This window comes from Prinia subflava, chromosome 4 (genome assembly GCF_021018805.1).
Source record: "Prinia subflava isolate CZ2003 ecotype Zambia chromosome 4, Cam_Psub_1.2, whole genome shotgun sequence".
In the NCBI taxonomy this organism is placed as follows: Eukaryota; Metazoa; Chordata; class Aves; order Passeriformes; family Cisticolidae; genus Prinia; species Prinia subflava.
This window is the reverse complement of record NC_086250.1, coordinates 20,997,236-21,014,310: the sequence shown is the minus strand read 5'-3', so window position 1 is coordinate 21,014,310 and position 17,075 is coordinate 20,997,236. Positions and strand designations below refer to the sequence as shown.

At 41.1% G+C, this 17,075-nt stretch overlaps 1 protein-coding gene across 13 annotated transcripts in view; it reads left to right on the top strand.

Annotated features, from left to right (window-relative positions):
* The window catches only part of RBFOX2 (RNA binding fox-1 homolog 2), a 170,516-nt gene that overhangs the window by 120,697 nt on the left and 32,744 nt on the right, over nucleotides 1-17,075 (top strand). For all 13 annotated transcript variants that reach the window (XR_010080185.1, XM_063395787.1, XM_063395788.1 and 10 more), the window contains one exon: nucleotides 12,243-12,296. Coding sequence is in view for 12 of the 13 variants with exons in the window: in XM_063395787.1 (XP_063251857.1) it covers nucleotides 12,243-12,296 (54 nt within the window). In the remaining variant the exon portion in view is untranslated. The remainder of the gene's footprint in view (nucleotides 1-12,242; nucleotides 12,297-17,075) is intronic.

The following is a 17,075-nucleotide window of genomic DNA, read 5'->3' as shown; positions in this document are numbered from 1 at the left end:
CTTCTCTGAGCAACAACGTTCAGTGTAATCTAACAATTGGTTTGGGAAACAAAACAAAGTGAAACCTCACCTTATTTCTGAGTAAAGGCCAGGCTTAAGCGCTGACTTAATATATCCCTGGCAAAGCACTGTTTTTCAGTTGCATAGAAACATGTTGAAGTATTTCTTTCCTCATGATCTATTTCTGTGATGAAAGATGGCTACAAACAATTTGCCAACTAGTGATTGCATTTGGAAAAGCTAGTGCAAGTTAGATGGTATTTTACATTGTGTATGATATACCTTCTGTTTCATTTGACCACATAGTTTGTCTTCCCTAATCCTTGGATGCTATTCATGATTCTTGATTTATAAGCTCTTTGAGGAAGGGTTTGTTTATGTGAGTACACGTGGTGACTCATTCCATGTGAACACAGATAAATGGGCTAGACATCTCATGACCTAACCTTCAGGTGAAGATAGCTATATGCCATCATCATCAGGGATATTTGACTTGTTGATATAATAAGATCCTTGGCTGATGGCGTGTTTTAAAGTCTTCAGAAATATTTATTATTATTTATGAAGTTAGCAGCTGCTGCCTTTTTATGGCGCAGTCCAAACAATCAAAGCCAGGAAAGCCCAAAGCTCTTGTTACCTTAGGCTTGGAGTGTATACTTTGGTCCTCACTTATAGCAGCTGCTCCTCCAAATTCTGCAGTATTTCTTCTCTTTGATTTCAGTTGTTGCATCTCCTGAGCAATCCCATCTGTGTGGGTGTGTGTGATGCACAAAAGCATACTCTTGCATGCAGAGTAGTGCTGCAGCATTGTAAATGTGTCTAATTCATGGACTTCAATGCTGTAAATGAGGGAAGAATTTGGCTTAGTTGTCTGTAGCTTGGACAGTACAAAAGGAACAAAACAGTCGTCAAAATGCAGAAAGACAAGGCTACATTCAGAGAGACCTGGCCAGGCTGAAAAAATGGGTTGAGGGAAATGTTAATATACTCAACAAGAGTGAATTTGGAGTCTTTCATCATTTCGAGCCTTTGTTTTACCAATCAGATACCAGGAAAATTTTAGGTTTTTTGTGAATATATATTTTTGTGAATAGTGGAACACATTGCCCCCATGGGTTGTGGAACCTCCATCCTTGAAGGTATCTGACTCTACTGGACACAGCCTGGCCAAAAAGATCTCATTATACCTGCTGTGAGCAAGAGATGCACTAAATGACATCTGGAGTCAGTTCCCAGCCAAAACCACGGATCTGTGATTCTGTTACAAGAGGCCTGGGTTTACTTCCATGTTGTTAGGTTAGATCGTTGTTATACTCCTGATTATTATACTTAGATTATTGTTATACTCTTGATGTCTGTGAGAATATTTTCAGAATTAAACTCATCTCCTGGCAATCTGTGATTGCTGAATCTTCTGCTCTGCTTTTGTGGTTTTTCTAGCTTGCTTTTTGCTGTTGCAGGGCTGTGCAGTAGGCAGTTCCATCCGGTTTAGACAAATTGTTGCTGGTATCACAGCCAGTCCTTGGACCACCTGCTACAATCTGTATTTATTGCGTCCTGCTCTGTGTTATGGCTGCTCCCATCTCTTGGGAGCTGCATTGCTTACATAAATTGTACCCCCTTACTGTCCCTTCTCCTGGGACTAGTGCTTAATTCACAACTAGCCCTTTTCACACTTGTTCACCTTAACGCTTTTCTGCCATGTGCTCCTGATGTGGGAGACATGGATAAGATGGAAATGACAAGGATATCCCTGTCCTGGTGACTCTTGCCTATGCTTTGCAGGTTTGGGAGACCTAGGCAGTTTAAATGAACTGCAGTCCTAAGAAGTGACTTGTAGAAAATACAGCCTAACTACTTGCTTTAAGATTTCCTGTCCTTTTGGGGGCCTATATAGTGCCCTTTTTGTGCATAGGAGGGATGGGGAATAATGCTAAATGAATTGGTTTCTGGTGTTCCTCTGGTGTTTATTTTTTCTCTAAATGTCATCTCAAGTTCCAGCAAATTGACGTGATTTTAACTGGGTAAATGATATATTCTTTGTAAAACCTTTTGATAATTCACCTGGCCCTGTGGTTGCTGGGAGTTATGCCTGCCAGAGGAGTGTTCATCTTCTGGGACACAAAACACCCCATGTGCCATTTTTCTGTAATAGAGAACTTTGCGACTCTGCCAAGGAAATAATGAATGATTCTCACACATCTTCCCTTTTCTTTCAGTGCTGTTTCTCTCAGCATGCTCATAGCCTCAAGCAGGAGAGCAGGCTCTCTGGATCCTGCTTGCTCCTATTTCTTTTTCAGCATCAGGATGCTTTCCTTTGTGTGACTCACTGAAACCTACCCTTTCTCCTAAAGGGGACCCATGGTTGTCTGAGTCTTCAGCTGTGACTAGGCTGTAACCCCCATCTTCTCCCTCTCTCTTCTGTGTGTCAGGTCACATCTCCTCAACGTCATATTTGAGAGACTCAAAATCCTTGCCTGGAGTGATTTTTCCCAAGCTACTGTATAAAGAGAGAAATTGGGTAGACAGTAAAGCCATGGAGGAAGAAATAAATGTGATGGTAAGGAGGGAGTAAAGAAGTCCCCTCAAGGATGGAACAGCATGCGAGAGGTCAGCCCAGTCCTGGGGCACAGAAATATCTAATGCTTTTGTCCAGACTTGAGTAGAGGTGGACTTGAGACATGTTGTACCATGTGTGATTAAATACATATTACATAACACTTTCTAAACCTGCACCATTTGGCAGAGCTGCAGACGTAAGGATTTCTTAACAAATTCAAATTATTTGTGTTCTGACCATCAGCTATAATGTGTTTCTAACAGGTCCTTGGGACATCCTCAGGAACAGACCTTATATATAAGGTCTGTTCCTGAGGAACATTTCCTTATATATATGCATCTTACATAGCGGCAAATAATATGGCCTGCTTAAAACACGTAATATTTACTTTACATTTCATGAGGCCAATGAAAAGATTTCCAGAAAGCTTCTTGAAGGAGTAGGTAATTTTTTAATGCACACAGTTCTGCACCCACTGTGGAATAAATCAATAATTGACCTTGTTCTTGCAGATAAAGAAGAGTTAATAGCTGACCTGAAATCCCACTGTTGCCTAGGTACTAGTGATTGCTATTTGTCTATATTTGCTTTGTGCAAACAGAATATGGCATCAGGCAGCACTGTAAGGAGCTTTAGAAGATTCTGTTTCTTGGAGTTTAAACAATTGGCAGGATAACCGCCCAGGAAGGTACCTTTAAAAGGGAAGTATTAATGGAAGCCATAAAGTATGCAGCAGCATCTTTGGCGCTGATGGCCAACAAGGCATGATTCCACAGTTGCTGAAACTGTGGTAATAAGACTCAAAGCATTCTGCACTTTAGGCAAGGAGGGGGAAGTAAATAACAGTGAATATAGGTGCAAACTTAAGCAAAGAAACAGGTGAAAAAGAAAATGTGCTAGTCATGGAGATACTGATGACCTAACTTTAGAAAACCTATCAGGCTTTTTACATGCAAAGATAAAAGATCTATGTATGGGTACAGAATAAAATCGGGAGGTAGTTGTGTATTTTTGGGGAAAAACCCCACAAACAACAGCAAAACAAAAAATCAAATGGGGGAAAAACACCCCCAACTGATAGTGTTTAGAATTTGAGAGGAGGTATTTTTACCTCATCTGGTTTTCTACATATTAAATAACAGAGGAGGATGAAACAGTGCTCACTAATATTTAAAAACCAGTAGATCTAGATAAGGTATGGACAACAATAATAGCCAAAGCAAGGAGCTCCCATTATTCATTAATACTAATTTTTAGCCAATTCTTTTAAGCTAGGAGAGTTGCAGAGGGATAGAACACTGCCCACCAAGATTCACTATTGAAAAAACCTGACAGGGATGACCCAAAGAGCTATCTATCTCTATGTTAATCCAAGATAAAAATAATTTTGCAACATTTTAAAGAAGCCCATTAGAATCTGAAAAAACATGTTAGTATCTGTTTAGCAGAACTTTGAAATAGCCATCTTTGCAGACAAATGCTGTCTTGTCTATTTTGACAAGATATTGTATAAAGCAATACTGATAAAGTGAAACATTGGTCAACCAATTGAATTTGTCCAAGTGACCAATTTTTAAGAAAAATAATACTTATCTCAAGCACAACACACATTAGAGGAATTAAAAACCTCTTTAATGATAGATAATAAGAAGTAGTAGTTACTTGGGAGGATAGCTGTGATCAAGACTGCTTCTATTGTCAGTTTCCCCAGGGATCTGTTTCCATCGCTGTCCTGTTTACTGTCTGTATCAGCCCATGGAGACAGTACTATTAAAACCTTACCAGTAAGGTTTGCAGTTAAAAAAACTATTTGAGGAGGAGGAAAGAGACAGATAAGGTTACTGTTAGAGAATGAGTAGAAATGCCTGGTTGACTGATGATAAATCCAACAAAAACTGTTTGATGCAGCTCATTGTAGAGTACTGAGTATGTGGGAACTGGTCTGTGGTCTTAAGATGGAAAGCTTTCTTTGGAAAGCACTGATCTGGGAAAGTACTAGTGATTCTTGAAGATAGTTGTTTCAGTAATTCAAAGGATTTATCAGGTTAAAGGAGGGATGTGATCTTGCTCATGTTCCAAATTGAAAAGACTGTGACTGCATAATTTTCTTCAGTTCTGAGATCAGTTTAAGACCAGAAGAAATTAACTAGGACTTGGAAGGTGAGTGATTTTTTTTTTAACTTGGTAAGGTATTAGGTACATTATTTACTCAGCTTATTAAAAAGAGATGTTAGGAAATAAGTAATTTCTATACAAATGCTTATATATGAGTGGTATCTGCTAACAAGGGGTTTAGGTCTTGTTTACAGTCATAAGATTTTCTAGTTGGAAGCTAAGATTTAACACAATTACCCTTGAAATAAGAAAAAAAATCATAGTCATTGCAGCTTATTTGAACAATGGAACAGTTTACCACGGAGAAGAAGAGTTGCCATCAGTGTTAAAAACAAGTTAGAACTCTTTTTCAAAATCTTACTCTCCATTTTCTGATGGACATTCTTTGGCTAATGTGTGCAAGGACTTTGACTTGATGACAGTCATGTTCTCCTACACTGGTGGTAAGATGTTCCCTTCCTTTCTGAATTGTGTATGCAGAAGAAAAGTTGATGTTTCCCCTCAGCATGTTTCTAGTCCTTTCAGCTTTGTGCTGTGATAGCGTCTGTGCTTGCACCTCATGGTTGGTAGCTTCAGCCCTTCCCTCTCGTGCTTCAAGAAATAGTTCTCCTCCCAGTGTAAAATTGGCTGGGATAGTCTGGTCATTTTTGGGCTTTTGGATGGACTTTGGAGTCTCCTGGTGAAGATAGAGGCAGGGTTGGACAGCCTGCAAAAGGAAGATCCTTCTGTTCCCAAGCTGAATCTTGAATTGTCTCCACAAAAACAAGCAAGCGGATTGTTTTGGTAGTTCCTATGGATGTCCTTGCACAAAATCTTTCTTCCCTGTTGTGAGAGCAATGGTATGACTCAGAATTGATGTTTCTCAGAATTTACTGTAGTGAAATGCTCTTTGGTTAAGTGTAAGGTAAAAATAAGGACTATGTTGATGATGGTTGCAGGTGAAGGTGGGTTAGCACAGTACAGGCTGTGAATTTTTGCAGATTCTGGCTTCAGATGCAGACCCTGTTTTTTTAAAAACTTGCTCAATCCATAGCTACTACTTGTACACTGTTAGCTCTTTCTACTGGGGAGCATAATCAGCCCAATTGATAAAGGGGTTTTGTGTGTTATCAGCTACAGCAGTAACAACCCATAGATGTTTTCTATAAAGGTGACTATTATGTCCCATTTAATTAATTTCAGTTAATGAAGTTATTAATAATGTCATTTATTACAGGTGACAGAATGGTAGTCACTATTTTTTTACATTGAAAAAGGATGACATAAAGGCAGGTAATATTATCCTTTTCCTTCTCTAAGCATAATTCAAATCTCTACTGCAAGGCTCTTGATGATATATGTTTGTGGTAGACCACTGCTTTGTATGACCCCAGCAACAGAGCTCAGATACTTTTGGAAGCTCTTGCAGCCCTCAAATCTTGGCCTCTGAGGAAACATTTTGTCACTTTGCACTTCCTAAAATATCCTGGTGGATATAATTTCTCATCCAACTTCAGTCTGGTGTCAAGAGTGCAAAACACTTCCATAAGCCTATAGTTTGAGGCTAAAACAATAACAAATTAGACTACAGCTCTTTGTCAGCAGGAATTTGGTAGAATTTTAAGTCTGTACTTGCCAGTATAAATAAATTTAAACTTAGAAGTAATTAGTGGCACACAGGTATTGACAGTGGAAGGAGTACTTGTTTAAGTGTTAAGATATATGGGTAATAGTATGATAGGACAAGAAGGTCTGACCTTCAGGTGTTGATGCACTGGGGCCTGAAGTACAGCAATACCACACTTGCTTAAAGGGACTCTGCTTTCTGAGTGGATTGGACACCTGAAGGAGGAAATCCTGTGTTCTGGATATCAAGATGTATTTTAAGTTTTTTCATCTCCTAGTACTACTGGCCACCAATTGCATGTAATAAATCCTATGTGCCAGTATTGGAGAACAAATATTCTGACACAAAGTGGTCTCACTGGGACTTTTCTTGTTTCCAAGCTCTCCCTGTGATGGCAGTGAACCCCAGCCCTGTCACAGGGCACGACTTTGTTCTTGCTGGTATTGGCTAGAGTTATAAGAGGTGCTGCTGGTTATATTGATGTGTTTCACCTGGACATTTTCTGAAACTACCTTTCGAAAAAGACTTGTGTGCTCAGTGCTGCTTGAACATTGTGCTTTGTCTGCATGCCCATGGTGTGCAGGGGGGCTTGTGCCCCTGCAGCTGCCAGCAGCTCTTGTACTGTCTGTCTTGCTCTGAGAAAGCTCTCTGCTATCAACTTCAGTACTGACCCTCTGCTGGAATGCAGCAATGACTGAGTCATACATTTATCTAAGATTTTTTAGATGTTCTTATGAGGTACTAGGAGCATCTGCAGCAAGACTGTGCTGAATGTCATTTAGTAAACAGTGCTATGCTGTAGCTGGATTTAATTGGATAAAAGGCCTGGGTAAAATTACATGGAGTTGTCTTTTATTGATCTGGTTTCATATGGATTTAGTCTACATGCTAAGTACTCTCAAATTGATTTTGGAATGTATACTGCTTTTATGGGCATGAGTCCAAGTATCTTTTCTGCAGCATCAGTACCAGATTACACTGCAGTCACACCTCTGGGAAATGACACAAAGCAGGAACAAGGAGCTGGAAGTGTAGACCTGGAAGCTAGACTGGTGTTAAGATCTCTCTCTGGGCAGTGCCCTGTGGTAGTATTCATCCCCATCTCACTGTTTCATGTGACAATCTTTTATTTGGGATTTAGAGAACAACAAATGACTGAGAAACTGTGTTTGTCATCATGTTTTGTTATTTTTTTGTTTTGTTTTTGGTTTTTTCTGGGATGGCTGTAGTCTGTAAATCCTGTTAGAAATCTGCTTTCTTTGTGTGGCTTCCTGTTAAAGTCTGATTTCTCAGAAAATGTGTGTTTTGTTGTGCAACAGCTGACCAGGGTTGGCCCCATTGCTTGAAGAGTTGTGACTCAGCTTTGAGGAAGCTGGTGTACTGCTAGTGTAGTGGCAGACCCCATGCTGCCATAATCATGCACTGACTAATACACACCATGATGAGCCAGTTGTGCTCAGCTGAAAGTATATCCCATGGAGCTGGGACCTAGGGAAAGGACTCTCTCTGTAGAATGGATCTAGCCTGCTTATAAAATGCTCTTGCTCACATACCTCATAGTTTCCTGCACAGGATGTTAGTTTCTTGGCTATTTTGAATATTGACCATCTTTACGAATGGACTGTGACACCTTTGAAGTTTAGGTAGCTCGTTGGACTCATCTCTAAGTGAATTTTGTAGGGCTAAGAAAACTGCTCAGACATACAGAGTTCTCTTGTAGGGATGAGGTTGTCACATGATGTCTCTCATGAACTTTTGTTGTTCCATGATTTCTAGAGAATTTGCCTTATACTCCCTGTTGTTTGCACCTCTAGGTTTAAGTTGTCTGGCACATTTTGGAGCTGATTTTGAAAGCTCTAGACAGGGACAGGAGTCAGGGCCAGTTGGAACAGAGCATATAGGAGGGGCCCTACCAAATTGTCAGTGCCTTGGAAGACAAAAGCTTTCTGGTGCCAGATCTCTCAAATTTATTATGTTTAATGTAGCTATGGCCTCAGCTGGAAAAATCTGTTGCCTTCTTGACATCTGTGTGAAAAGAAACACACAGCATGCATATCTTTCCATGCACAATGCTCTTGCATCTATGATAAGGTAGATCGTGTTCAAGCAAGAAGATTAGTTTCTGGTCATAACTCCCGTCTGTTCATCTCTTTATGCCTCTTAAAAACTGTTACTTCCAACACTCCCTGCTACCATTGTAGAGGGTCTGATTTTCATTTACCTGCTTTGCTAAAAATAACTGAAGGCTTGTCAAGTTCACTCCAGGGAAGAGACCATTAAGATAAAACAAGATTCTATAGCTCCTTTGCCATGGCATGACTGGAATAGCATGTGTGTATATTTTCCCATCACATGGCATGTGTGTGAGTAGTTCATGGAGGTGGCTTCTTGCATGACCTGACATGGTAGGGAATGCTGGCCTCTTGGTCACATAATAAGCTTTCTAAATCATGGTGGGGAGCATTGGAGATGGGCAGTCTTGCAATACCTTCTCCAGAAGCTTTGCAGAGTTCTAAGTTGAGGAAGTTCTTGGTAATCAGAGCCAATCAAGTCTGTGAGCATGGTGATTCATGTCTGCAAAGTTAGAGATTAGAGGATTAGTCCTCATGGATGACTTAAGCATGAGACTTGTTTTATTTGGCCAGTACTTATGTCTTGAAAAATACAAACATGCCTGTATATACCTGATTTAAAAAAATTATTATGAGGAAACTTGGTGCTGACTCTTGTATTTAGATGGCCTAGCATTTCCCAGGCAAAAATTGTGACCTTTCACTAAGGAGCTCTTAAAACTTCGATTGTTTGCAATAGACTGTTGACATTTGGTAGGCGAAGCGCCATCCGAGAACAAAGTGCCTTTTTATGTTCCACTAAATTAGATTCAGCTTTGAAGGAGTTATAAATTGCTAAAATGAACTAGTTCTTTTTTTCCTGCTTTCATTCTTCAGGAAAATTCTGGCATGCTACCAGAAAAAAGTGCCTTCCAGTGCTAGGACCTGCTGTAACCATTGCAGCAGTAGGGACAAGAGACGTCGTGTTAGGAGCTGTGGCAATGGCTGCAGCAGAGCCTTGAAGAGCCCCAGCACACATCCTTCTGCCTCACAGAAGGATGCTTTCTTTTAGGGAATTTTATGGAGCAGGAAACCCCTCAGCAGCAAACTTCTATTCAGCAGTCAGCACCTGTTGTCTCTGCTCCTCTCTCCCAAGGAGGTCCTTCCCTCTTGTCTCTTCAAACACCCACAACTCCTGGGTAGAAAAAGAGATTTGGGCAGTTTGTATGGGTGGATGTAGCCCATTGCAGTAGATGTCAAGCCTGTGTTTGCTGTGACCACGTGCTCTTAATTCTGTCATATAGGAAATGGTGTACCTCCATCATCCCATAGGCAGGGAGAGCCATGCCACCTCTTGTACAGCTGGGTCAGACCTCTAGCATTCAAGTGTCACTGCCGGCGTTCTGTCAGCCACGAGAAGTTAAACGCACAGGACAAGGGTTCCTGTTGGTGTGGAAGCCCTGCGTGGGTAGCTCAGCCCGGCGGGGCTGGCAGGCAGCTCTGGCAGCAATGCTCGAGGATCCAGGCCCAGCTGTGTGTGCAGAAAGGGGAGGATGTCTCTCTTTCAAGATGATTCTAATGAGTAGAAAATGGTGATTTTTTTATGGCTTTGTAGATTCTCAAAATAATTTTGGCATTTGCATTTATTGAGAGTCTGGCTGTTTCAGTGTGTGTGGCAAGGCTAGGCAGCTGAGCTGATGTGGCAGGGGACAGGTCCTGTTCTCAGGCAGGGTGTGTACTCCCTTTTGCTTCTTCGAGCTGTAATGCTCACTGACCCTTCAAGCCACTTCAGATCAGTAGACTGTCAGAATCTTTGTATGTATTCCTTTTCCTGGGCTAGGTTTTCACAGGATTGCTGAGCTGTATCAGTTTATCTGCAGGTGAGAATGAAAACTGAGGCCACCTCTGGAAGGCTGGTGGGGCCGGACAAGGAAGGACAAAGGAGCAGGGACAGCCCTTCAGCAGCCACAAGCTGCTAAATTGATTCAGCCCCAGTCATGTAATGATGCTGAGATAGTCTACCAAGAAAGCAATCATGACAATCATGACTGATTCCTTTCATGGCAGTACCAAAGCTGTATGCAACAAAGACAACAAAAAGCAATCAACAGTTAATCTCCTTTATTGACAAGCCCACACCAAGTGTGGGAAAGAAATAGAAAACTTATTTTAGCTGTGATTTGCAGAGAAGCGGTCAAAAGAGGATCCAGCATGGATCAAGCCTAAGCTGTTGAGATGTGGAGATTTCAAGGAAGATGCATGTTTACATTAGCATTATTCAAACTTGTGTAATATAGGATGTTGTGAATTCAATTGTTCTTGGGATGAATAGAGGATCAAGTATTGTCCTTAAACAATAGAACAGTAAAAACAACATCTGTGAACCAAGATCTCCTTTTTAAGAATGGAGAAGGCAGGCAGACAGAAACTATAGCTAAAATTGTTGGAAACGTTTTGTTTGCTTGCAGACAGTTGTGGAATACTTGTTCAAGGGACTCAGCAACTTTTTATTGCTAAACATATTCAAAGCCTCTCCTCAGCCACCATGGCTGTCTGTTGTAAATGTTCCAGGTTTTCAAATCTGGCTGCAAGCCATTCAAGAAGGGTACCCACAAAATGAATATGATACCATTTGACTCTGAATGAAACTGTTAATTTTTTTAAAAAAAGCAAATGCTGTTTTAAGAATGCTGGGCAAAGGGGAGAGGGTCCTAGTGCCTGGACCCTGTGCTCATCATCTTTTTAAACTGTGAAACTATCCTTTATTTTCTTGTTGATCCTGTCTTCATTTGCTGTCAAACTTAAGTCAAAACCATGTTGATGGAAGCTTTCCTAAATAATGGGATAGGAAAAACTGATGTAGCATTTGTCTGAGTGCAGTGTGTATGTGTCTCTAGAATGAAGACTGCTCCATATACATACTCCTAAAAATGACATCTAGACCTGTCTTTCTAGAGAGCAGACCTCCAGTTTGGAAATAGAGCCCTGACACTTCTGGAGGACAGAGCAGTGTGGGCCTCTGTTAAAGTGGTGATACTTTTGCCTCTAGGCTACTGTTTTGAGTCTGGCTGCTTCAGTAAAATATTTTAATATCATCCTAGCAAGGTGATAGATGTAACCCATACATAATTCCACAGAGGTGGTAGATCTACTTCTCTGCTAAATAGGGAGCTCTTTGGAACGCCTTCAGTGCAGAGCTCTCCTTGGAGTCTCCAGGCTGAGGCAGATGTCAGAATTCTATTACATGTGATAAGTTTCATAGGTTGTTGACCACCTACTATATGTCACAGGTTGAAGCTGAATGATCTTTTTCTGAAAAACAAACTGTTGGGAATTTTCCATTTTCATGGTTTCTGAATCTGCCATCAATTCTTTGAGGCTTGGAGTTTTGGAAAATAACAGAAAGGAAAGTAACTTTAGTGTTTGAAATCCCTGAGGCTGGGAGTCTTACGTTACTATCCCTTCCAGAGAAACATTACTGTTAAGTTTCTCTTTGTGATAGCCACTTCAGGAGGAAGCTGAAATGCTGCATTACATGTGAGAAATGTAGTTGAATATCTGAAATGGAATCATAGAACCATATCTTAGATGAAATAGTAGAATGAGGGAACAAAGAATTTTTTAGATTAACAGAGGAAAGATGAGCTTCCTCAAATCCCTAAAACTCTTCTGGAGATTGTTTTTCTTCCTTTAGACTTCTGTGAGAAAACCTGGAGTTTGTGACCAAGATGATCTGCATGTCTTAACCCAGGAGAATTGGGTCACATCACTGGAATTTTATGCCTTTGCCTGTATGCTAGACATGGAAATATTCTCACCTACCTTCTTGCACTAAGCCAGCCCCTGCAAAAGGTAGGAAAAATGGACGGCCAAAAATAAATCTTTTTTCTTTTTCCTTTTCTCTCTGCAGCAATTCGGCAAAATCCTTGATGTAGAGATAATCTTTAATGAGCGTGGCTCGAAGGTAAGTCCTGTTTCTGTACCCACTTCTCTTGTTTTGATTGCAGAGTAAAAGGCAGTTCATTGCCTAGAGAACATATTCTGTAGAGATCAGCAGGAATTAGTGTGATGGGGGAAGGGAGAAGCTATTTTGGAGACTGTCTCCTGTTCCCTCTGACTGGAGACTCTGAGCATGGTCATTTCTGGGCAGCATGTACAAATGCTCAGAGACACTCCTGTCTGTCTGTGGGATCAGGTTCCCCAGCTTTTTGAACAAACAGGGACTTAGTCAGCTGAGCCTTCATACCAACCTGTTCCCATTGCATTGGCAATGGCTGCCCTGTGAGGAAGGCACAATAAGGTAAAACAGCTTTGTGTGATGGGAGACTGTAAGACCAAAAACTAAGTTCACCCCTATCCCTGCCATTTTCATTGCATTAAAATACTTCTGTAGAAAATCTCATATGTGAAAGGATTTTATTTACTGTTTTGCAGACTTGGCACTTCTGAGATACTGACCTTTCATGTTTGAGATATTTAGTGCTTTAATATAAGTATCCTCATTCCACTTGCCCTACCCCATGTGGACCTCCCCCACAGAATTTGCATTCACACTCCTATTTTTTTTCTTACAGATATATTAAAAGGCAAGTTTTGTTGAGGGTTAATGGTAATTTATTTCTCTGGAGATGAGATTTCAAACGTTCCTTAGGTCAGCTTCAGAGAGATTCAGTGATCTCTGTCCTAATTGGCAATTGGTTCTCATCATGTAACCAGTATCACCACAATGACAAATTGCTGTGATTCTCTCTCTGCCCAGGAGGTTCAGCACTGGAATAGCAGGGAGTTTTGCAGGTCAGGAGCGAGGTGCATTGCCAAAGCTCTATGGGGGAAGCTTGCACAGTGCATGTCTATACTCTGCTTGACTTAATCAATGCTAAGATTCCCATTTTCAATTAAAACAAAATTTCCCTCCTTCTCACACACACGTGTGTGCACATGTGTGCATGCACACAAAAGGTTTTGAAGTTGCAATTCAGCTAAGCAGTTTTGATTTGGAGTCTATGCCTTTTGCTTGGATTTGAGGTCCACAGTTCTTATGGGGGCCTCTTTGCTTCAACATATATTCTGGGATATGTTCATGTTCAGAGCCCTCTGCAAATTTCCACCCATGTTGCCCAAGATGCATTCTGAAGTTCTTCAGTCCTGTATTATCTGGAAACCAGAAAGCCATTGATATGTATACAAAAGACATGAGTTTTAGCTCTTTCCCCTCATCTTCTGTTTCTGCTTAATACATGGTTTTCTTTTGTTTTGTTTTTCAGCAAGACAGTCTGAACAAGTAAATGTCTATATGGTTTAGCTAGAGTTTTACTTACCTGCATGGTTAAATATCTATATGCTTTACCAAAACAATCAGCTGTGCTGAATTTGTAAATATTTATTCTGCTCTCTGCTGTTCTTTTGATATTTATAGGCCAAAGCTACCTGTGAATTACTCTTGATTTTAGTCATTATTGTTTGATTTTGAGAATAGCCTCTGGCCTCTATCAAATCCCTACTTGTTCAGATATTATTGCAAAAGAAAGAACAAAAATAACTGGCCTGGCAAAATGTTCTTCATATTCCACTACCTGTGCTTTCCAGAGCAGCGTTTTCCTCTTCACACATGAACTTCACTCTCTCTCTCCCATCCATACAGCCTTGTGTATTAAACGCCCACGGCTGCCGTTTTCCTTCAAGGCAACATTGACATTGAAGGCTTTTCTGTGAAGACTTGATTTATGACTATGAAAAGTACCTTCTTGTGCTGTTGCTAAAGCCCAAGGCTTCTGGTTTTCAGTTAAAACAAAAAATATTGCTGGAGAATTCCTTGATGAATGCTACCCTGAACCCTTAATAAATATTTGAAAAAAAAAATTAAAAAAAAGAAAACAGAGATGTTCTTCTAGGCTTTATTAGCCATGCAGTTTTCTACTGCTTTTTTATCATCTTGCAGTAAAAAGCAGTTACAAAACTGGTAGCCTGTATTTGTCCAGAATTTGAACAGAATGAGAAAACAGCCAAAGAGTTATTTCATGGTATCTTTGCATCCTTCTCACCGACAATAATTCCTATTTTAAAAAGAATGCAAGATTCTTCCTGCTTAGCATGAAAATGGGAGGCCTCAGTGTTTGAGTGGGGTGTAGCTGCACGAAGCACCTGGTGTTCACACAATAATGGAAAAACAACAGTTTGGTGATCTGATGGTGAAGCAAAGGAAATGGATCTTTCTGGAGGCCACTCACTCTTGGGTTCTTCCTCCACCTTAGGAAAAAAATCTGAATGCATTTTCCTGCCCGTGGTTTCCATTCTAATCTAATGATATGAAACCTCTCTCTCTTCTTCTCCTCCTCCTCTCTCTTGGGAATCCGAAAGCAGATGCTCCTGCTGCCTGCCTTGTGCTGTGTTCTCAATGCTCCCTTCCCTGGGTTCCTAAGGGTTGTAGTGTTTTGTGTATATGTTTTGTAAATATTTTAAAGGTACAGTGGTAAATCCCAAACTGCCCTGGGTTTGCCCCCACCCACTGTACAATGGGGTTGAGCAGCGCTTTGTCCCCGCCAAGCTGTGATGGGAGAACTCTACTGGGATTGCTCCAGTGCTGGTCAATAGGAGGGACGGGAGGAAGTGTTCAGGTCACATTCTTCATTTTGAATCCACCTGAGATGACCAGGCAGTTTTCTTTGACAGCCTAGGGAAGCTCTGTCAAGCTGGCTGCATCTTCAGGATCTCTGTGTACTTGCAAAGTTTGGTGACCAAAGAGAGAGCTGTGTGTCCCCTCACAGCCACCTCTCGCCTCAGGTCCTTTCGGAAATGGTATTTGTTGATTTTATCTCACAGCAGTGTAGAAGGCAGTTAATGAGTTTTGCTGATTCTTTTCTCAAAGCAATGTGAATTCTTGTTTTGTAACTCACTTTCTTCCCAGATTCAGTCTGTTCAGCGGGAATATATGGGCCCTGGTAGACCTCACACTGATACTGCTTTGCTGTGTGTGAGAAACAAGATAAAAACTTTAAACATTCCTTGAATTACATTTTGTTTTCTTCTTGTTTAATAGAATTACGTCGGTCTTCCCTTGATGTGTTTGGGTTTTTTTGCTTGCTTCCAGGAAATTAGCTGTTTGTTTCATTCATCCTGTTTACCATTACATTTCTAGCTCTGACTGGTATAAGTGCCTTTAAATAGCATTCTGCCCATGGTTGCAGTTTACCATGCACTTCAGTGAACCGTGAATAAAACACCTCCAGAGGAAGTCGAGAGGGTTCCTGCTCCTTTTGTTAGTGGAGATGCATCCTCTAGATGCATATTTTGCCACTATTGTGCTGAATCGAACAAGTGGACATATTTGCAGAATTAATGCAGTCTGCCTGTGTAATGAAGTACCCTGTGGCATTTGTAAAACTGCAGGGGCAGGGAATCCAAGCTCTTTGCTCACCAGCTGTGTACTGTGTGGCATTCCAAGATGTGACCTCAATGACATTCGGAGACCAGGAGTACGTAAGCACACAGCAAAATCCTGGCTCAGTATGGAGTGGGGTTGGTTTGCTTGTTTGGTTGGTTTTTTGGGGTTTGGTTGTGGTGGTTTTTTTGGTAGCTTTTTAAATGGTAAGAGTTCATATCAGTGCAGAGGAGCTCATGGTTTCAGGATACTCTAAGTTTATGTCCCTCACTGATCTCCAATTGGGAGACCCAGATCTCCAAGTTCTTATATAGGACTACAGTGCTTAGAAGTGCTTCATATTTCTTTTAAAAATTAGATGTATAGTGGGTTACAAGACAAATTGCATCTGTTGGCATTTCTTTAAATGGATTAGGTGCTCTGAGTTGAGCCACTCTTGTTCTGGACCTAGTTTCTTCTCAGTGGAAAGCCCCTTATTACATAAACTGAATTAGAAGTCTTGTTTTCTTTCTAACTCTATTTTTATATTTTTTGTTCAGATTTCATCAGTTGACCCAGAAATACAGTGTTATTAATAAAGTGAGGTTTGAAAACAAATTAAATAGTGGTGACCAGCATCACTTTCTCAGGTCACCAAATCCCTTTAGGATGTCAGTGGCATGAAGGAGGCATGACCAATGTCCCTTTGTCCTAGTTCAGTGGTTTCATGCCTTGGAGTCTGCACTACTGAACTAAAGAGATCAATTAGTCCATACACTGAACTGATTTATTTAAACTTCAATTTAAGGCTGAAGTTTATGGTTTATAATATAAGCTGATCTACTGCTCCTGTGAGAGTGCTTTTCCAGCAGTGCTCATTTCATTGTGTAGGGAACTAGATCTAGGTGCTAAATTAGCAAAACACTGATGAAGCAGGGAGAGAAATGAGCTTGTCTTCAGCCAGTTCAGCCTGTTGAATTCACAGACCATACAGTGAGATCCAGGATCAGTTGAAGGGAGAAGGAGCAGCGCACACCTGGGGATGGCTGGGGCCGTGAAGCCCCTGTCCTGACCTGGCTGGAGCTGCTCTGAAGCCCCAGGCACTTGCTGCCCAGCAGTGCAGGCTGGGCTCCCACTCCTCACAGCTGGTCTCAGCCCCCTCTGCTGTTTCCCAGCGGGGATTGGCAGTGGAGCAGCTCAGGCTGGATTGTGGAAATGATAGAGCTTAAAAATAGTCCTGCAGGTTTTTTTGATGATACACTTACATTTTTTTAGTCAGGTTTATTCCTGCATCTGACTCACCAGATTGCACAGGTACACAGACAGATTCTACACGTGTATGTGCCTTAATGCAAAGTGCGGCATGGCGGCCGGGAGGAGTTGGAA